Here is a 21494-nt window from a genome sequence, read left to right as displayed (position 1 = left end):
GGGTTCTCCACCTGTTAATTCTAATTATTGCTTATGAAAATTAAGTTAGTGGTTTCAAAGAAATACCATTTCCCAGACTAATGTCGGCTAAGACAGGGGATGAATGTGTAGTGCTGGCTGGCCAGGAACTTACACATGACACTTTCCTCCACTGTGCTCTTCCTGAAGGGGAGGCTTGCATACTAGCGACGTTTGCTGTAACAGAAGGGAAGAGAAAAGTTCCTGTGGCTGGCTGCAGAGTTCAAAAGGGTCAGTTAGAAAAACAGAAGAAGTTTAAATTAATCCGAAATGGACAAGTTATTTGGAAGGGTAAGCAATATTAAAACCTATTTCTAAATCATAATCACCAAGTCCTGACTGGGTAACATCCAAAACGTATGCATTTTTTCCCTTGCCTAGCCTCAGTTAGCTGAGGACACTCCCAAGATTAGTCTTGGTTCTGTTAAAAAAAAAATCACCTGTGTTCTGTTCAGCCCCTGTACTGTCCTCTGGTCCCAAGGTCCCCAACATTACACATCAGGGCACCACCCCCTAACTGGTCTTCAGATCACCTGTGTTGTTCTTTGGTCCCACGGTCCCCAAAATTACACATTAGGGCACCCCCTGACTGGTCTTCAGATTTGCCTGCCATCTTCTGTGCATTTTTTGATACAACCCCAGTGCAGTTTTAGACTACCTTTAAAATGGGACATTTCAGATCAGGTCAACTTTTAAGTCTTTTTGAACTTCCTTGGTATTTACTCTTACCTAAGGACTATATTGTGTGGAAGGGCACAGTCAAATAGATCCCCAGGTAAGGCACTTGCCACATAAGCCTGACAACTGGAGTTTAATACCCAGAACCCGCATTAAAGTAGAAAACCAAGTTACACCAAGCCATGTACCCCTTAGTAGGTATCTTTTACTAACAGTGGCTTTTTCTTTTTTTAAGGCTCATTAACCTCATTGAAACACCACAAAGATGACGTTTCAGTCATCAAAACCGGAATGGACTGTGGTCTTACTTTAGATGAAGAAAAAGTAGAATTCAAAGTGGGAGATGAAATTGTTTGTTATGAGGAAAATGAAGTGCCAGCTAAGACGTCTTGGGATCCAGGATTTTAAAAGTACAATAAAAATAATAAATGTATTGTTTCGTGTCCTTTAAAGACGGGGGTCTTGATACTTAACACAGGCTGGTTAAGCAATCTCCTGCCTCAGCCTCCCAAGTTGTGAAATTTTAAACACGCACCACCATGCCTAGCTTTTTCTTATATAGCAAATAGCTTTGCCTTATCAGAGTTAAGAATTCACAATGAGCCAAGCAAGGCAACACATCCCAGAGGCAGACCTAAATCAAGGCCAGCAAGGCTACAAAGAGACCCTGTCAAAAAAAAAAATGGATATCCCCCCTCCCCAAATTGACCCCTCCTGCATACATCAACAGGGAGTACACTTCCTTAAACTCTGGATATTACCTATCTTGTGACTCGGGATAGTGCTCTTAACTCTGAGCCACCTCTCTAGTTCAAGTAATCAATTCATCTGTGGGGTGAGACATACTATATGTCTTAAAGATCAAGATCAAAGGGATAGGGAGGTGGCCTCTCTAGTTCCATCAACACAGACTAATCATTCTCTAAAGCAAAGGACATCCCCCAATCCCTTAAAAAAAATTCTGGCTCAAGTCAATGCAAGCCAGGCAGCTGGCACCTAAGACAGGAACCAAAAGGACTAGTCACATAGCCCAAGAAACAGTCTTTAAACATACAACAAAACTCAACACTAAACATCAATTCCTGTCTTTTTATTTATCCATACACAACTACTTGTCTTCTGGCTTGTTGAAGCAGTAAGTCAGACAGCACTTGCCACAATAATGTCTGTCAAAGTGGCTGGCCATGAAAACTCCAGCACCACATTCATCAGAAGGACACTCCCGACGAAGACGGCTAATTTTGCCATTTTCATCCACCTGAAAAAAACAAAAACTTACTCTAAGACAATCCCACAAAACACATCCTGAAGTCTGACTTAAGTGACTCAAGTTATTAACCGCTGGACCTTACAACACCAATAATTTCTAGTGCCTTTTAGGGGTTGGAGTGATGGTTTTAGTGGTTGAGGGCATAAACCGTCCTCGCTGAGAACCTGCATTCAGTTCCCAGCACCCACACCTGACAGCTCACGCCTACAACCCCAACTCTAGGGGATCTGACATCCCTGCCTTTCTTCACTCACGTGCAAACATATTCACAAGTAAAAACACTTTAAGAAATTCTAGTATTCAAGTCAGCATTTCTGTAAGTCAACTGCTCTGAACTTGTTCCAAATCGACCGCAGGTTTTGCTGATCCCCGCTTCGACAGCTCACCTTATAGTACTTGAGTACAGCCAGCTTCACCTTCTTCCTCTTATGCTTGTTCTTCTTGGGGGTGGTGTAAGACTTCTTCTTCCTTTTCTTAGCACCACCACGAAGTCTCAACACCAAATGAAGGGTGGACTCCTGTTGTGAAGGATCAAGGAGGCATCAAGCCCTAGAGCATCAACAATCCTGACTCCAATCTGTCAACTGCTAGGTGTGATTGTGCCTGCCAGCAGCAACCATCCCACCCACACTGCACTTGGGGATGGGATCATCTCAGGAATGCATTACGACCCTCCTGGACCACAGGAGACCTCTCCCCACAAATCAAAAACATCAATCATCATCACATTTTAACAGTAAACAACTGCAGTGCTTCCCAATGTTAGTGGACTGGCATGGACTCTAATCCCACATTTCCTATTTCTGCAAGTTTTCCCTCAAACAAACCTTTTGGATGTTGTAGTCAGACAAAGTACGGCCATCTTCCAGCTGCTTGCCAGCGAAGATCAACCTCTGCTGATCAGGAGGAATTCCTAATTGCAAGAATAAATACCGGACTTAATCGAACTAGGTACATACCAAGCTACAGATACCCCTCTAACAAACAACTGCGAACAGTGGCCACTGACTTTAACTACTCAACTCTTTTCATGTTTGAACATGCTTGAACATTTAATACATGCTAACAGCTTCCGTGAGACAGTAAACTGGGGAAAATATTGTTAAAATTCACACGTAGAAACAAAATTACCATGCAGAGTTTCCAAAGTTAATCTCTACCCTATGAACAAATATGCCTAGGTCACACAACCATAGATTTCTCTAGCGACAAAACATCACTTGCCTTCCTTATCCTGGATCTTGGCCTTGACATTTTCTATAGTGTCCGAGGGTTCAACCTACAAGTTTTAAAACACAGTTAAACACTAAGAAACTAGAACATCGATCTCTGCGGATGTCCACATTACACAAAGCCGGCACCTATTCGAGGCGGGCGACGCAGTGCACAGCCCTCCCGGGAGTGCTACAAGCCAACCCCGTTCCCAGGCCGGGGCGAGTGCCGGCCGCGGCGCCAGCCACGCGCTCGAGCCTGCGCTGCGACTCGCCACCGGGCAGGCGCCGCCAACTTTCGGCACCGAAAACCCAACTCTGGCGCCTGTAAGCAACCCATCCTCGGCTCACGGCCAAGCTTCGAACTCAGAGACGCGCTCAAGCCTCGGGCGGCACTGTGCTCTCCGCCAGGCCGCGGCTCTCACACCGCCTGGCCCGTACCTCGAGCGTGATGGTTTTCCCCGTAAGGGTCTTCACGAAAATCTGCATCCTGGCGGCTCTGCCACCTGCATTCGAAAAGAGACGGATTAGAGCCGACGACCCAGGTGAGAGCGGACGCCTAAGACCACCGGTCGGAGCCGGATCACGGAGCACACACTCACCACAGATGGCGGATCAGAAAGGAAGAGCCTCGCGGGCCAACGGGGTTTCCCGGCCGAAGGACCCGCCCCTTAGGCGTCCACGCCCGTGCCTGTGCGCTGCCGCCAAACCGCGGCTGTCTAACGCAGTGCCAGACTAGCGGTTGCTCCATAGCTCTACGCTCTTTCTCCCATTTGGGTCCTCGAAACGGTGTGCTCCACTTTAAAATGTTTCAAAAGGCGCTCTTATACAGTCGATGCGACCAAGAGGGGCTTTCCTTTACAGGGGGCTTGTTAGCACGAGAAAAAAGAGAGGTAACACAAGTCTAGCTGGGAATTGTAGTTTTTTCGCTGCTTTCTTCTTGCTAAAACTACTTGTCCCAAGATGCAGTTCCACACTTCCGGGCGGGCTGTCTGGTTACAGTCTCTAAGCAGGTTTAGGGACTCAGGTGAGGACCTGGGGATGGGGCCGTGCCGGAAATGCCTAGAAAGGCAGGTTAATGAGGAGCCGCGGGGTTCCGCTGTGCTGGCCCTCGAGAGAAGGGCGTCCTCAGCTGTCCCCAGGACAGTGGCGCCCACCCCAAGTCTTCCAGGGTGCGGCCGCTTCCTTGCACCTCCCTTCCTGGCCCTCAGCTACCTTTTCTCCAGTCTGAGGAAGCTTCTGAGCCGCACGTGCCGTCCTAGTGTGAAACGGTTAAATGCATCGGAATTTTCATCTCTGCACCTTTTAAAAGCCGTACTGTAAGGATACCTGCAGAATGATTGTTTAGGCCTCGACTGCAAGCTCGGGCGTGGAGGTTGTCCATCCTGGGAAAAATACTTAGGAGCATGTACTGTCCCGGAGAAATAGGCAAAACAGACGAGTTAGGAGCAGGCCGTGCGCTCGCCCAGTCCTTTCTGCACCTCACAAACCCAGTGCAGACTCTTAATGGTTTTGTTTTGCTTTGCTTTGCTTTTTGTTTGTTTGGTTTGGTTTTTTATCTCTGTCCTCCTAACACTGTGTTGGCTCTTTCCTCTTTTTAATCTACTAGCACTGCTAGTAGATTAAACGACAAGTTTTGAAAAGTAGAAATGGGCTAGGAAATGGTTCAGTATATAAAATGCTTGATATGCAGAAGTCTATATTGTAACCCCAAAACCCGCTGGGGGAAAAAACAAGGTGCTGTGCCTGATGGGAAACTTCCTAGCGCTCCTTAGACAGCCAAAGTAGCTAAATCCTAGGCTCCAGGTTCAGTAAGAGGTTGGGGGTTGGGAGAACCGGCAGTACGGCCACGAGACAAATATCTTTCAAAATAAGGTTGAGCCTTAAGTCAGTAAAGAGAGTCGACGTCTGTAGTTCTGTGCGGAGATCCAAATGGTGGAGAGTGTCGTCGTCGTCTCTCCGCCCCACCCCCCCCCCACCCCGCACGCCCAAACCAACCAGTGGACCGAGTCCCCTATGCAAAAGCAAAGAGCCATTTATTCTTACACAAGTTTGCAAACTCGGTCTCTCCGTGTGTTCAACGTATTAGAGTAATAGGAAAGCCCTGAGCTCAGTTAAAGTTGAGTTTTTGTAGTAGCAAAGGTGGGGGTAAGGGATTTCTAAGATTCAGGACCCCTGATTGGCTGACATTTGTCTAGGGGTGTCCTGGTGAAAAGCGATGGGTGTGTGCTGGCAGGTGGTCCTAACTACAATGGTTGGTTGGAACCGTAGGAATTTCCTGGGTGGTCTCAGTTTGTGGTCTTTATCGGAACCAGGTATTGCCTCAGGGTAAACTACTGACTCTGACCTCTATTGAGCTTGTCAGGGCTGTGATCTGTGGAGAGAACCAACTGCAGCAAGTTGCCCTCAGCCTTTCACAGTGTTCCCCACCCCTAAACCAACTAAATGTTAGAACACTTTTAAAATAAGGCGTAGATGGGCTGGAGAGATGACTCAGTGGTTGAGAGCATTACCTGCTCTTCCAAAGGTCCTGAGTTCAATTCCCGGCAACCACATGGTGGCTCACAACCATCTGTAATGAGGTCTGGTGCCTTCTTCTGGCCTGCAGACATACAGAATATTGTATACATAATTAATTAATAAAAGAAAATCCAAGCCAGGCGGTGGTGGCACACGCCTTTAATCCCAGCACTTGGGTGCCAGAGGCAGGCGGATCTCTGTGAGTTCGAGGCCAGCCTGGTGTACAAGAGCTAGTCTCCAAAAACTATGGAGAAACCCTGTCTCAAAAAATCAAAAAAAAAAAAAATCCATGGCCTCTTATTAAATAAAATTTTTTAAGGTGTAGAATGATCCAAGGACACCCCACACACATGATCCTCCGGGCCCCACATCTACATGTACCCACAGGAATGTGGACGTAGAGAAAAGTGTCATCTACATTAGTCAAATACTTTACCTTGGGGTTAAAGGTTATCTGAGTTGTAGGGTATTGATCTATCATGTGTGGGCCCTAGAATTGATATCCAACACTACGAAGAATAAGAATAAAATGCTTTACCTTCAAACATGAGGGACGAAGACATATGAAGATAGTCAGAGGGAAAAAAGTTGTTGACCCCTTAAAGGACATTGATAGACCACCAGAGCTTGAGGATGTGACCACACGTGCCCAACAGTTGGGCCCTTCCCTTCTTTGACTCTACGTGCTGTTTCAGTTACCTACCTGTACTCTGACTGGCTTACTAGACTGTGAGCTCTGAGGAATCAGAACCTTATCTTACTGCTGAATCCCTAGCCATCAAATACAAAATAGACCTTGCAAAAACTAGTGGTTTAACTAATGAGTAAACAAGTTGGTTCTATTTGAGGAAACTTTAGGCCAATGACGCGGCTCAGTGAGCTAATGTGCTTTCTGAGTTCAGTTCCTCCAGAGGGAAGGAGTGACTCCCATAAATTGTCCTCTGACCTCTGTGCGTCAGCATGCCCACCCACATATACACAGACACCAAGTAACTTTTTGTTTTTCCAGACCGGGTTTCTCTGCCCTAGCTGTCCTGGAACTTGCTTTGTAGAGCAGGCTGGCCTCAAACTCACAAAGATTCACCAGACTCTGCCTCCCAAGTGCTGGGATGAAAGGCATGGACTACCTTGCCAGGCTCTAATAACTTTTTTAAATTAAAGAAGATTTTAACCATACATTGTTTGTGTCTGTGGTGAGACTACTTTATGACCGCTTGTAAATTGACTTTTGTTATCCAACTCATCAGTGTAAAGATAAATTTAGTCTTTTGTAATTTAAAATTATTGTGATGTCTCCTTTATTTTTTATTTTAATTTGTTTATTTGAGACAAGGTTTCACTATGGAGTCCTGGCTGACCTGGATCTCACTATGTCAACCAACTTAGCCCTCTGCCTCCCAAGTGCTGGGATTAAAGGCATGCAGACTGCTGTCCTGGTTCTTATCTTTGTGATATTTAAAGTTTGATATGTTATTTCAGATAACTGGTTATTAATTATATTGCCAAAACATAAAGTTAGCTGAAACATTTATTCAAAGCAGCATTATTTATAGTGTTTAATGGGAATAGCTAAATAATTAGTGGAATTTCATATTATGCAATAAATGCTATCTTTAGAGCTCTTTAGAAAAAAATTAAACATTTTATTGTTTTTGAGACAGAGTCTCACTTTGTAACCCTAACTGGTTTGAATTTCACTGTGTAGACCAAGTTGGTCTTGAACTCACAGAGATCCAACTATTTCTGCCTCCCAAATGCTAGGATTAAAGGTTATGTTCTGTCTACCATAGCCAAGAGGGAATTTTAAATTTTTCAGTTTTTATTCATGGATAGTTTCATCTATTTGATGAATTTTCATCCTTTTCACCATCACCCTGCTTCATCCAGACACTTTCCCCTGCTGACAACTCCCAACAAGGCCTTTTCTGCTGCCCTGTGTGTGCTTTAAAGAGGTCACCATGTGGGTGCTGAGAATCAGTACCCAGTGCTCCTAGCTGAGGAGCCCGCCCTCCAGCCCCAGAACTCATGCTTTGTGGTTGTTGGGGTTTCGTTTATTTATTAAATCATGTAGTGCATCTGAGAAGTGGGAGCAGGAAGGTCTTCAGCACCATTCTCAGCTACATAGGGAGTTTAAAACCTGCCAGGTTTGCAAGAAACCCTGTCTCTAAAATAACAATTTAAAACAAAACTCACTCACCTAATAATTATTTGTGGCCATTGTGTGAGGGAGAGGCCTTACAGGGCTAGGCAGACACTGAGGTAGAGAAGTATTGTTTGTATCGGCAAGAAGCACACACGGTAGTTCCCACATGAAAGAAACAAACCTCCCATTGGAAGAGTGGAGTCACAGCTACTCTTCCAATGCATCCTTACAATTATTAAAATGTAATACAAAAATTTTAAAAAGAGGGACTGGGGTATCCCTCATTAGTAGACTAATTACTTAGCATGTTCATGACCTTGATTTAGTCCCCGGCATTGTAAAATACAAAGTTTGTAAAGTGTTGAAACCGGCCGGGCTATGGTGGCGCATGCCTTTAATCCCAGCACTCACTCGGGAGGCAGAGGCAGGCGGATCTCTGTGAGTTCGAGACCAGCCTGGTCTACAGAGCTAGTTCCAGGACAGGCTCCAAAGCCGCAGAGAAACCCTGTCTCGAAAAACCAAAAAAAAATTAAAAAAAAAAAATAAACTGTTGAAACCTATGAAGCTATCACCTAAATGATACCATCAGAGGAATCCGCTTGGTTTCTAAGGGAAGGGTTGTTTTCTCCATTTGGCCATCCTTTGTGTGCATAACTGGGCAGGGGGCTTGTGTGTGGCAGTCAGAGGGCAGCTTCGTGGCGCTGGCTCTCTCCTCCCACCTTGAGCTGGATTCTGGGTATCAACTCAGGTTCTCTGGCAAGTACCTCTACTTGATGAACCTTCTCATGGCCCTAAGGGGAGAGTTCCTAATTGTCTGGCATATTTGGGGACAATATGTCTGTAGAATAGCATGGGCATTTTAATTCTTTGACTGAAATATTTATCTCAGTGACAGATCCCTAAGAATTTTTTTTCTGAAAAAAATTTTAAATTGACGTTTGATGTAACACTTGTAGGTTTATAGATTAACTGATGGTCATGTTTTATTTCAGGCTCACTAAAGTTTTTTGGCTTTGTTGCAAAAGAAGGTCCAAGTTTGATTTTTCTCCAGTGAACAAGCTTACAGATTAAGATTTATGTCACTCCAAGAAGTAAACAAACATACAGTTCTTCCTCCCATCATTAGTAGAAGTGACAAGGAGTTTTTGGAAAGCATACAAAGATACATAATTACAGAAACCAAGAGAGTGGGCTGCAACGAGGAAGGACCTGCTGATGAGTATTTCACCATATACCGAAATGTTTTCGACAAGGTACCATGATGCTCTTTAAGACGGGACATTTCCAGGAGACTATACGTTACCTAGCTTAACTACTGCCTCAGAAATACTACTGCCTTGTCGGCCACGTTCTGTGTACTCTTTGGAGAAACCAGAGTTTGTTAAACAAGGATGAATGGGGAAAGCTCGGTGCTGCATTTACATTTCTTGAGTCAATTATTTTAGTTTAGCAAGATACTTTTTTGTCACCAACTTGGCTGTGCCCTCTGGTAATCATTTTTACCCTTTCCTGTTAAGGTGCCATCTGATTTGCTGGAATTTGCATTGTGAACAAGAGCTAGTGGTTTATGTTCTAGGTTTATTCCTGATATCACTAAAATCTTGGTCTAGATATGATATGACATGCTAAATGAAACCTCTTAAGTCAGCTGCTGTGCCAGTAATCCTAGCTGGTAGGGAGGCTGGAAGATCCCTTGCAGCCAGGAATTGGAGGCCACCAGCAAGATGACTCATCTCAAAATCCATGAATAAATCAACCGGAAGTTTCATCTAAACAATGTGAGCCCTGATAGAGGTCTAGATCTGGTGCATAAAGGCTTTGGCTGATTTTAGCCGTGGAAATAATGGGACTCGATTAGAAAATGTCATAGTTTTACATAGCATGTCTGATTTTGTTCTTTGCAATTTTAGAAATAACTGTCTCTTCTTGAACAACTGCAGTTTGTTCATTGATTCTAAAGTATTTGCCTAGCATATCCTGTCCCATCCTTTAGAAGATGCCCTGACAACAAAAGTGCATCTTTTCCTGCTTCTTGGAGGAAGAACGCAGCTTAGACTTTTGTCCCAGAGTGAAACACACAAGGCAGAATCAGAACTCAGCCTTTCTGAAGCTCACTATGTAGCCCTAGGTGGCTAGCCTCAACCTCACAGAAATGGCCTGCCTGGGGAACTCAGTGTTTTGGTTGATTTTTTTTGTTTGTTTGTTTGTTTTGGTTGATTTTTAAACATTCCATTGAGTTTTGTTTCTTGTGTGAATAAAAGCCTAGTTCCTTCTGAGGATTGTTAGGCCATCAGTGGTTGCTGGGGGCTGGGGAAAGAGACATTTTCTTCAGTATTGTAGTCACTGGTCAGTTGCTTTATGCTCTTATGAATAATCTCTCACTTATGCTCTTATAAGCGATCCTAATTAAGCTCATTGAATCCCCAAAATAAATAAATATAAGGTAGAAGTAGCAAGTGTTTGGGAAAAGGAAGAGGATTAAAATTAAAACACATGTATGGAAATGTCATTATGAAACTTATTATCTATGATGAATATATGCTTTAAAAGGCAGTTTTTTAATTTAATTTTTACTTTATGTGCATTGGTGTTTTGTCTGCATTCATATCTGTGTGAGGGTGTTAGATCAGCTATAACTGTTGTTACAGACAGTTGTGAGCTACCTTGTGGGTGCTGGGAAGTGAATCTGGGTCCTCTGGAAGAGCAACCAGTGCTCTTAACCACCAAGCCATCCATCTCTCCAGCCCAAAGAAGAGTGTTTTAGGAGAAGTAAGTACAGAGACAGGGAATGTAGCTTGGGCAGCAGGCACAAGGCTCTAGGTTCAATCCTCATTACCGCATGGTTTAACTCTGGCATGGTAGTGCACACCTGTAATCCCAACACTTGGGAGGTGGAGGCAAGAATATCAAAAATTTAATGTCATCCTTAGCTACATAGTGAGTTGAAGGCCATACTGGGACATATGAAGCCAAAGGAAAAGAAGAGAAAGGGAAACAAGAAAGTAGAAAGTAGCAATATACCCACCAAAGAAATGAAGAAAAGTAGAGGTCGGAAAAATATTCTAAAAGAATTACATAGGCTAGGTGAGCAGATAGGGAATGGTGGAGGCTGTGGGAGAATGAAGAGCCAACCCAGTGAACCTGCCCTTAAGGCACGGGGCTTCTGTCGTCTTAGTCTAGCAGAATTTTCAAGGAACTATCAGTAGATTGGTGGTAAAGAGGTCCCAAACTTTTAAATGTTGTGTGTGTAAAGTGACATTGCCAGCTCTGTTCTACGGGTGGTATGCCAGTTTGCGTCCTCCACTGTAGTGCTTTTCTGTGTGTTCAAAAGGTATCCATGTGTGTTCTCCTGCCACCTGTTTCTTCTGGCCCACTGACACTGCAGGTGTTTTAACACCCACTGATGTGTCTGAGCTGGATTATCAGAGCCTTACAGGAGCATGCGAGACAAGATAGCGGGAGCAGGGAGCAGGAGACCCAGTGTGGGAAGTCTCTCCTCAGGAAAGTTCGTGGTTGGGGCACAGGTGGTGTGCCTATGGGGAAAAGCTGCAGCTCCAGAGCAACGACCTCTCTAGACCCCATGTGGTAAAGTGGACATCTTCCTGAATATCTTTGTTTAGATACTATTTAGCTAAAGAAAACTCATGGAGGGTAACATACCCAAGAAATGTCACAGAGATGAACAAACATAATTTCAGATTTGAAAGTTTTGGATTGATTGCCTTTATTCTCTATCTATCATCAGTATGTGAAAAACGTAAATTTTTCTGTTTATTTCTTAACCTTTTTAAAATTTTGATAATTTATTTTTGTATGAGTGATACGTATACAAGATTAAGGAAAGAAAGCCCTAACAAAGCACTGTGTGCCATGGATTCAGCCCCTTGCATCGAGACCTGTCTTTTCTGCAGGCACTTAGTTTCTTACTATTGTTCTTTTCCTCTGTGATCCCTCCTGATAGATGTTTTGCTTAAATATTATTGGAAACCTTGAGTATGTAGTGATAAGGGTTTTCATAGTTGTTTTTGACATGTTGAGGTTAGAGATGCAATTAGGAACGCAGGAACTCTTATTTTCCTAGTGGAAGTGAATGAGTTCAGATTGCAATATCTCAATGGGGGCTAGAGAGATCGCTCAGTGGTTAGGAGCACACCCAGCAGCTGTGAGGTGGTGGCACACGACTTTAATCCCAGCACTCGGGAGGCAGAGGCAGGCGGATCCCTGTGAGTTCAGTGACTCACAGCATGTATTTGGTGGTTATTGTTTTTAGTGCATAGTCATGTTGAGTTTGCTGTAAGATGTTTATATGTCTAATTAGTAGTCTTTACTCACCTAAAAATAATCTGCTTGAAAGGCTTTTGATTACAGTATCTTCTGTTAAAAAAAATTCAGTACCACAGACAGAGAAATCTTATTTCAGGTAATAGACTATGTCAATTCATACAAGTCCGTTCTTACTTCAATCAAAAAAGAATACGATGCCTTTATTGAGACAATAAAGAAAGGCCGAAGAACTGCTTTTTATCTTCATGGGAAACTTAAAGTCTTGGCAGCAGAGCCCACAGCACTGGTGTATCACCAGAGAAGAGCCATCCAACTTGAAGCAAAGTGAGTATGTCAGGATCGTGTCATGCGGCTCGATGGTAATAATCGTTGGTCTTTAGTCGTACTGTTTGGTTTGTTATTTTGAGACAGGGTGTCATTATTCAGCCTAAGCTAACTGTGCACTCATTATGCTGGCCTTGCTCAAGACCTTCAGCCTTCAAGTGCTAAGGTAATAGAATTATACCATGCCTACATTTAATTACATTTGATGGTAAAGCTGTAGTTTTATATTCCCTTCTACCAACTGTATTATTATGTATTTTGAGTAAAACTGTTAATATTTTTGCTTGAGGATTTTATGATCCCTCTTAGTATAGTGGAGGTACATTGTGGTATCATGAAAGTGGGAGGCCATTTCATGCATGGGCGATTTGACAGTACAAGTTCATGATTCCCACCAAAATTACAGCACTCCGTCCGGTGATTCCCCAATAATAAGTGACCCACCAAATAATAAAATGCCCTTTGAAAAACAATGTTTTTGAGATAAGGTTTCACTCTGTAGCTCTGGTTAAATTCAAACTTACAGCAATCCCCCTGTCTCAACTTCGTAAACACTAGTTTCTCATACTTCAGTGTGGTGTACTAGATGTCATACTACTTTTGGACTTCTGGCCTCCAGAATAATGAGAAGATAATGTTGCTAAATCTCAAGATTTGTAGTGATTGTTGCAATAGCCCCCAGCAAAGTAACAGTTCTCTTTTTCTTTCTCTTCTTCTTTTGATTGTTTAAAGCTTTTCTTTAAGCCTAGTGAAGTGGTTCACGCCTGGAATCCAGCACTGAAGGAGCAGGCTCACAAATTCAAGGCCAAATTAAGCTACATGATAAGATCCTTTCAAAAGAAAGAAAAAAGAAAATTAAAAATACTTTTTCAGTTGTAGCAGTTGTTTTTACTAAACGGAATAGATGGTGTTTGTAAACAGATTATAGCTAATGTTTGTTGACTTGCAATGGGTTAGCAATAACAGTACTTGCTCTCCTTGGCATTCTGAGCAGAATTGTTCCCTATTTGTGTGTCAGCTTTCTCCAGGCATTCTTTTCTGAACATCTAGTTCATAGCGAGCCAAATCAAGCAACAATCTAGCCTGTTTTACTTTAGATATTGTGATTCAAGAATTAAATGGATTGCGACAGGCACACAAAAGCATTTCTGTTTTTTTCTTTCAGAGTGAGGATTATTGAAAATAATTCCAAAGAGATTCAGTCGCAAATAGACGAGATGAGACAGCTGAGGGCAGAGTATGACAAGAAAGAAGTGAAGCTCTGTGCTTCCACCAGGCAGCTCTGGAGACCCATCCCAGGTGCAGCGTCTCCACGTCTCCTTCACAGCCCCATTTCAGGGAACCCCCAGCATGTCCAGCTGGCTGTCTCTTACACCAACAGCAAACATTTTTTTACAAAAAAAAATTGTATAATCTGCTAATGTATGTGTTGTACAAGCAACTTTAGACAGGGTCCTAGTAGATACTCAGGAAAGAGCAAACTTGAAGCAACTCTGAAAGATGTCCAGACTGCAGTCTGGCCAGCTCACATGACGCTCCCACGTCGATGTTGCAACCCTTGAGAATGATCAAAAGTAGAAATCCTTGTGTTTGATAGACTAGTCAGGTGTCTGCTGCTGTGCACTCAGCGTTCAGAGCCCTCTCCCTAGTGAGAGCCGGTGTACACTCTAAAGCAGTGCTGGGGTGGACAGATAGGCAAAAACAAGTGGATCCTTGGAGCTGCTCGGCTGGAGGAAGACACCTGATATAAACCATGTACTTACACACGTGTGTATGTACACCTGCTGCATACACACACACACACACACCCCTTTAGATCTCATCTCAGACTTACTATGTCAGAGACTTGATGAAAGAGTCCATTGGGTGCTGTTGTCTCAAATTCTGGTTATTCTGATACACTCTAAAATTTGAGAGCCACTGGTCTATTAAAAATTATAGTGTATTAAGTTTGTTGAATGTTATTCATGGTGACGTCCGCACTCACGGGTTTCATGTCTTCATGACTTTAGTAAATGGAGTATCTCTTGGCTTCATCCAGGACTCAGAGAGATTAGGATGATGAACAGACTGACTCACAAGACAGGATAGTAATCTGAGGTCAGTAACTTCAGAACTTAAAAGGTTTTTACTTAGTGTTTATCCAGAGGCAGAACCGGTAGGTGGAAACTTCAGGAAAACAGATTTCACCTAAATTGAAGAAGCTGTGTTTTGTGGTAATTATTCTATATTACAAAATTTTGACTCCAGTTGTCAAATCCTCTTGTATTTGGTAATAGTAGGGATTAGATTTACTTTCAAATGTGAAACTGTGACTAGCAAACTCCAAATAATAAATGTAAATAAACATAGAATACACAGCATATTGGCTAACTTCAAAGAAGGTTGGGGGTGGGGGAGTGCTTAAAATCTAAAAGGATTGATCCTGAGGGTGGAGAAATTCTGGTGTGTCCTTTTTTTTTTTTAACTGTTTTAGTTTTTATTATTGTTTTTAAATTTTTATTTTATGGGTTTAAAAACATATGTTATGGGTTTTAAAACATATGTGTTTGTGCACCATGTGCAATGCCTGGTGCCTGGAGGCCAGAAGAGGGCTTTGGATCTCCTGAAACTAGAATTACATACAGACGCTTGTGAGCTACTATGTAGGTGCTGGGAATTGAACCTGGGTCCTCTATAAAAGCATCCAATGTTCTTAACCATTGAGCAATCTTTTTTTTCCCTATGGACTGATTTATTTTATTTTATTATTTTATTTGAAAAAAAAATTCCTGCCTCCTCCCAGCCTCCCATTTCCCTCCCCCCCCCCCCCCCCCCCCCCCCCCCCCCCCCCCCCCCCCCCCCCCTCTCCAGTCTGAAGAGCAGTCAGGGTTCCCTGCCCTGTGGAAAGTCCAGGGTCTTCTCCCCTCCATCCAGGTCTAGGAAGGTGAACATCCAAACTGGCTAGGCTCCCACAAAGCCAGAACATGAAGTAGGAACAAAACCCCATGCCATTGTCCTTGGCTTCTCATCAGCCCTCATTGTCTGCCATGTTCAGAGAGTCCGGTTTTATCCCATGCTTTTTCAGTCACAGTCCAGCTGGCCTTGGTGAGCTCCCAATAGATCAGCCCCACTGTCTCAGTGGGTGGGTGCACCTCTCGTGGTCCTGACTTCCATGCTCATGTTCTCCCTCCTTCTGCTCCTCATTGGGACCTTGGGAGCTCAGTCCAGTGCTCCAGTGTGGGTCTCTGTCTCTATCTCCATCCATCTCCAGATGAAGGTTCTATGGTGATATGCTGAGCAATCTTTCTATCCCAAGTTTTTATTGTTTTTTTTATTTTATATGTATGTGTATTTTGTTTACATGTATGTCTGTGTACCACATGCACACCTGGTGCCTGTAGAGGTCAGGAGAGGCATCAGAGCCCTAGAACTGAAGTTAGAGGAGGTTGTGAGTCACCCTGTGGGTGCTGGAAATCGACTAGTCTTCTAGTAAAAGAACCATCGCTCTTCACCAGTGAGCCGTTTCTCCCCCTGGGTACGTGTCATTTATTTATTTAGATGGTTAGTTAGTTTAAAGACGGGTTCTCTCGATGTAGCCTGGCTGTCCTGTAACTTACTTTGTAGATCAGGATGACCTTGAGCTTGCAGAGATCCGCCTGCGTGTCTCCCCGTCCCCCCCCCACCTCCGTCCCCAATGTACCACTACACCTGGATGTGGGTCCTAATGTCAGTAATTGGCCAGATGAGAAAGGAAGGCGTTTGAAGTGTGTGTGTGTGTGTGTGTGTGTGTGTGTGTGTGTGTGTGTGTGTGTGTAGAGAGAGAGAAAGGTGTAATGAAGAGAAGGGACATTTTAAGAATAAGAGACATCCCAAAATTTGGTTTGCATCAGTTTGTGTTGAAAAAAAACCAAACCATTGTCCCATGGTTACTTGGAGAGTAGTAGATGTGGTTTGAGAGAAATTCGTTGGCCTAATCTTAGCTCAGTCATTAGATGTTTGGTTTGTATGTTCTAGGAACAGTCAATTTTCACTGAATTTATAAAACTCAGCTGGGTTTTGAGAATTTTCCTAATTTGCATAAAGCCAGAGTTCTCAGCACCACAATAAACAAGGAGATATAAAAACAAAAAACTATTAGCATTAAAATATTGTGATAATTGTATTTATGTTCAGGAAGCTATAAGTTCCTGTTTCCATTTCTGAATTTTATCATGCAGTAAACCATCCTCCTTGAGACTCACTCCTGTTTGTTTTTCCTCTAGGGATGACTCTTCAAGATTCTGTCAATCTGGATGCTCTCAATAAATATAAGCAGCATCTTGAAGATAGATATATAAAGTGTAAGCAAGATATGTCAAGAGAGTATGTACCAGCCCAAAAGAAGGCTGATCTGGATGAGGAAATGATTGTGTTACTGAAACGCCGAGATTTAGCCGAAAATCTGAACAAAGACCTGAAGTTTCGGTATGAACATGAGTTAGCTTAGGTTTCCTCTCACCTTCCGCTGTGTGGTCCTAGCTCAGGGTGTTGTTTTTTGTTTTTGTTTTTGTTTTTCGAGACAGGGTTTCTCTGTGGTTTTGGAGCCTGTCCTGGAACTAGCTCTTGTAGACCAGGCTGGTCTTGAACTCACAGAGATCCACCTGCCTCTGCCTCCCAAGTGCTGGGATTAAAGGCGTGCGCCACCACCGCCCGGCATCAGGGTGTTGTTGATGCTCTTCTTTTACAGCCATCAAAGACTGCAGGTTATTTCACACACACTTACTTCATGGCTGAAGCATAACATGAGAATCCCATTTGAAGACGTCTTGGAGAAAATTCAGAAAACCAAAGCAATCTTCGGTAGTTATCTGTCTCCTACATCAGCATAAGCAGTAGAAGGTGCTCCCCCAGCATTAAAGGGTTTCTAGGCTGAGTTTTAAAATACACTACCTCCTCTAGCTCTCTCTTACCCTGTGGGTTTCTTCCTTCAGTGCCTGACAGATGATTGATGAAAGAGTAGACGTGATAAGACAAAGAGAGACCTGGGGCTGGGGATAGCTCAGTGGGGAAGCTTTCCCACAGGACCAGGGTTCAGTTCCCAGGACCCACAGTGCCACAGTTTACTCCTATTCCAGGGAATCTGACACCCTCACACAGACATGCAGGAGGGAGAGAGAGAGAGAGAGAGAGAGAGAGAGAGAGAGAGAGAGAGAGAGAGAGAGAGAGAGAGAAAGAGAAACAAGCCTGAGGGTATTCCTGAGAATGAGGCCAGGGAGAGAAACTACCCCCTTTAGGATAGGGTTGGTGTTTGAAACCAAAGCAGTAAAATCGCCTAGCTCACCAAAACAGATTGTCCTTTCACTGTTTAGGTGATGAAAGCATTATTGATGAGCTGTTTGAAGATGACCCAAGCAAAACTAAAGAAGCTATAATTATTCTTTACTACATCGAAAGGCAAATATCATTTGTATTTTGGGTTTGTTTGTTTGGGGTGGGTTTTTGTTGTTGCATTTCTTTATTTGTCTTGTTTTGGTTTTTGGTTTTTCAAGACAGGGTTTCTTGAGTAGCTTTAGAGCCTGTCCTGGTACTCACTCTATAGACCAGGCTGACCTTGAACTCATAGAGTTCTGCCTCTGCCTCTTGAGTTGGACCTGTTTGTTTTGAGATACCTTCTAACAACCCCAAACCTCAGCAGGTAGTATAGGATGACCTTAAACTACTGATCCTCCTGCCCACCTCCTGACCTGTGGCTTGTAGGTTTGTCTTTTGTAATTTAAAAATTCTGTTCTTGGAGGAGGAGTGAAGGGGGAGGAGTAGACAGGTGGTGGGTAGAGGGAGGGCAAACTGTGGGGGAGGGAAGGAAAAATTTTCTGTTGCATTTGACAAATTAGAAAAAAAGTTAGAATTTTCTTTTTTTCATAGATTTTTATAAAAATCTATGAATTTATCAGATAATTTTAGATTACTGTAGCTAGTGTAATCTCTTTTTGTAATTATTTTTATTCTATGATATATTAGGTTACTTATTACTATATATAATATTTTTTAATTAATAATTAATTTTTGTTTTCTGAGACAGAGTTTCTCTGAAATAGTTCTGGCTGTCCTTGAACCTGCCTCTGCTCCCCCCCCCCACCCCAAGTGCTGGGAATAAAGGCGTGCGCCGCCACCACCTGGCTTATTTTTAATTACACTTTATTTATTATTTTGTGGGGGTACGTAGGGGCCCTAGCAGTCAGAGGGCAGCGGGTGATAGAGTTTGGTCTTTCTACCGCGTGGATCCTGGGAATGGAACTCAGGTTGTCAGGCATAGTGCAGAGCACCTTAACTTGCTGAGCCAGTCTGACCCTTGCTCTAGTGGGAGATTCCAGGTCACAGACCATCAAGCGGCTGAGTGGTTTGGTGTATCCACAGCCAAGACCAGGGAGCAGTGAACCTGTTTCATATGTGCAATCTGAGATAGGTGTAAGCTATTCTAAGGTTAATTTACAAGCTATCAGGGTAATGAAAGTGGCATATTTAATATCCAAAATGATAAATGTTAAGCAGTTTCCACTTGTTGATTTGTTTATTGTTGTGGTAGAATGAAGTGGATAAAGATGATTCAAAGGTCCCCCCCCCCCCAGACAGGGTTTCTCTGTAGCTTTAGAGCCTGTCCTGGAACACCCTTTGTAGACCAGGCTGGCCTTGAACTTACAGAGATCCGCCTGCCTCTGCCTCCCAAGTGCTGGGATTAAAGGCGTGCACCACCACCGCCCAGCCAAAGGTTATTTTTTTTAATATTTATTTATTTATTATGCATACAATATTCTGTCTGTGTGTATGTCTGCAGGCCAGAAGAGGGCACCAGACCTCATTACAGATGGTTGTGAGCCACCATGTGGTTGCTGGGAATTGAACTCAGGACCTTTGGAAGAACAGGCAATGCTCTTAACCACTGAGCCATCTCTCCAGCCCCAAAAGGTTATTTTTTTAACTATAGATTTTCCTGAGTCTACCAGGATTTTTAATTTAATATCATTTTCAAATATCTGTTGTTTTTAAGTATGTATACATACATGAGTCTGTGCTCATGAATTTCAGTGCCCACAGATGCCAGAGGAGTCAGATCCCCTAGATCTGAAGTTACAGGTGCTTATGAGTCACCCAGTGTAGATGCTGGGAGTCAAACAGGTCTTCTGCAAGAACAGTATGTGTTTTTAACCACTGAGCCGTCTCTCCAAAAATTAATATAATTTTTAATTTTTGTGAACTTTTATGTGCATGCACGGGTGACTAGGTGCACGAGTCCAGAGGCCGGAAGTCAGTATTAAGTGCCATTCTTTAATTGCTTCTCCATCTTATTTATTTACTTAGCTATTATTATTACTGTAGTGTACACATGCACATACCACTGCACTCATGTCAGGGTCCTGATAGCTCTGTGGAGTCAGGTCTTTCCATCACCTTTGCTGAGGCAAACACTTCACGGACCACGCCCTTTCCCAGCTGACTCCAGCTACCTGGCTGTTCGTAGTACTCTCAGGTTTTCAGATGCGAGGAACACTTTTGTTGAAATTCTGAGTCTTGTTTGGTTTGGTTTGGTTTGGTTTTGGTTTTGGTTTTTGGTTTTTTTGAGACTGGGTTTCTCCGTGTAGCCCTGGTGGACCTAGAACTCACTCTGTACACCAGGCTGACCTCGAGCTCACAGAGATCTGCCTGCTTCTGCCTCCCGAATACTGTGATTAAAGGCATGACCACAATGTTCCCAATATTCCAAGTCTTATTATGCATTTGCATGTTTTTCTGGTGTCTTTCCATGTGTTCAACTTTCCTTTGCAACTCCATATGACTTCCCTTTCCCTGACAGCTAGTGTGGGACCTTTGCTGAGAGGAGGAAGAGTAAAGGCTTCCTGAGCGACCATCTCTGTGGTCACGGGAGGCCGGGAGTAACAGCTGGACCGGCTTCTGAGCTCCTCTGGTCCTCCCGCTGGGCTGCATCTGTGTCCTTATTTCCCAGATAGCTCTTGTGTTCTTCCTTCCTGGTTTCTATGTGAGGGGACAAGATGCAGGGTCAGGTACAAAGTTACTGAGAAGGTGAGAATTTAACCCTGACAAACAGTCAAACTCTAGAACTCCGAGAAGAACTGAACATCCTCCTGCGTGGACAAGTCAAGTTATAATTTATTGCTTTGTTCTCACTCTACCACTGTACTTAGTTTCTAATATGTTTTTTGTGTATCATTGTCATGTGTTTTGAAATGCAATGGCTGTAGGTTCAATGAATTAATCTCCCTTGGCGAATATGAGAAGGCAGCTTGTTTTGCAGCAAACAGTCCAAGAAGAATTCTTCAAAATATTGGTACAATGAATAAATTTAAGGGTAAGCAAATCTTTCTGAAATACATATGTAAATTATACTTTACTTTTTCTTAATAGAGTGAAAATAATATTACTGAGAGGCTAGTCCTTTATTACCCCCCCCTTTATTATTTACTGCTTCCTTAGCTGTAATAGTAGGGGTTTAATTCAATTTTCTAAATTAAATTATTAAATATTTCATATACAGAAAAGTATGAATATTTCTTTTCAGACTTTCTCAGTCTCTCTTTCTTTCTTTCTTTCTTTCTTTCTTTCTTTCTTTCTTTCTTTCTTTCTTTCTTTCTTTTGTATACAACATTCTGTCTGTGTGTATGCCTGCAAGCCAGAAAAGGGCACCAGACCCCATTACAGATGGTTGTGAGCCACCATGTGGTTGCTGGGAATTGAACTCAGAACCTTTGGAAGAGCAGGCAATGCCCTTAACCTCTGAGCCATCTTTCCAGCCCGAAAAGTATGAATATTAATATATTCACCGTCAAGATGTTATATTATTGCTGGGCAGTTAGTGGTGCATGCCTTTAATCCCAGCACTTGGGAGGCAGAGGTAGGCGCATCTCTGTGAGTCTGGGGCCAGTCTGGTCTACAGGAGCTGGTTCCAAGACAGCCAGGCCTGTTACACAGAGAAACCCTGTCTCAACCCCCCCCCAAAAAAGATTTTTTTTTAAATTTTATTTATTTATTTATTATGTATACAATGTTCTGTCTGTATGCCTGCAGGCCAGAA

The 21494-nt window shown here is 43.1% G+C and overlaps 3 protein-coding genes across 9 annotated transcripts in view; 2 read left to right on the top strand and 1 right to left on the bottom strand.

Moving 5' to 3' along the window:
• Mtif2 (mitochondrial translational initiation factor 2) overlaps positions 1-1129 on the top strand; it is a 29321-nt gene extending 28192 nt beyond the window's left edge. For all 4 annotated transcript variants that reach the window (XM_050123868.1, XM_050123866.1, XM_050123867.1 and 1 more), the window contains 2 exons: positions 169-309; positions 932-1129. In XM_050123868.1, coding sequence (XP_049979825.1) covers positions 169-309; positions 932-1104 — 314 coding nt within the window. In that variant the 3' untranslated portion in view covers positions 1105-1129. The remainder of the gene's footprint in view (positions 1-168; positions 310-931) is intronic.
• Positions 1130-1771: 642 nt separating this feature from the next.
• Positions 1772-3782, bottom strand: Rps27a (ribosomal protein S27a). Its single transcript, XM_050123874.1, has 5 exons — positions 3619-3782; positions 3191-3245; positions 2794-2879; positions 2353-2484; positions 1772-1954 (listed from the first exon to the last, which is right to left on the bottom strand). Exons 1-5 carry the CDS (start codon positions 3664-3666, stop codon positions 1805-1807), a joined length of 471 nt encoding a protein of 156 aa, XP_049979831.1. The 5' UTR covers positions 3667-3782; the 3' UTR covers positions 1772-1804.
• A 6-nt stretch (positions 3783-3788) lies between these two features.
• The window catches only part of Clhc1 (clathrin heavy chain linker domain containing 1), a 36624-nt gene continuing 18918 nt past the window's right edge, over positions 3789-21494 (top strand). For 2 of the 4 annotated variants that reach the window (XM_050123872.1, XM_050123870.1), the window contains exons 1-8: positions 3789-4204; positions 8833-9093; positions 12261-12448; positions 13614-13747; positions 16693-16894; positions 17157-17269; positions 17779-17863; positions 20665-20771. In XM_050123872.1, coding sequence (XP_049979829.1) covers positions 8917-9093; positions 12261-12448; positions 13614-13747; positions 16693-16894; positions 17157-17269; positions 17779-17863; positions 20665-20771 — 1006 coding nt within the window. In that variant the 5' untranslated portion in view covers positions 3789-4204; positions 8833-8916. The other 2 variants (XM_050123871.1, XM_050123873.1) reach the window with 2 other exon arrangements.

Source organism: Alexandromys fortis, unplaced genomic scaffold, assembly GCF_014885135.2.
Source record: "Alexandromys fortis isolate MF-2015 unplaced genomic scaffold, M_Fortis_MF-2015_v1.1 scaffold_210, whole genome shotgun sequence".
Lineage (NCBI taxonomy): Eukaryota > Metazoa > Chordata > Mammalia > Rodentia > Cricetidae > Alexandromys > Alexandromys fortis.
The sequence above is the reverse complement of the archived record's forward strand: the minus strand, read 5'-3'. Positions and strand labels throughout refer to the sequence as shown.

Coding starts and splice junctions, on each gene's coding strand:
- Rps27a (XM_050123874.1), bottom strand. CDS start 3,666: ATGCAGATTTTCGTGAAGACCCTTACGGGGAAAACCATCACGCTCGAG. Junction 2,485..2,793: donor CTGACTACAACATCCAAAAG/GTTTGTTTGAGG, acceptor CCTTCACAACAG/GAGTCCACCCTTCATTTGGT. Junction 1,955..2,352: donor CTGTACTCAAGTACTATAAG/GTGAGCTGTCGA, acceptor TGTTTTTTTCAG/GTGGATGAAAATGGCAAAAT.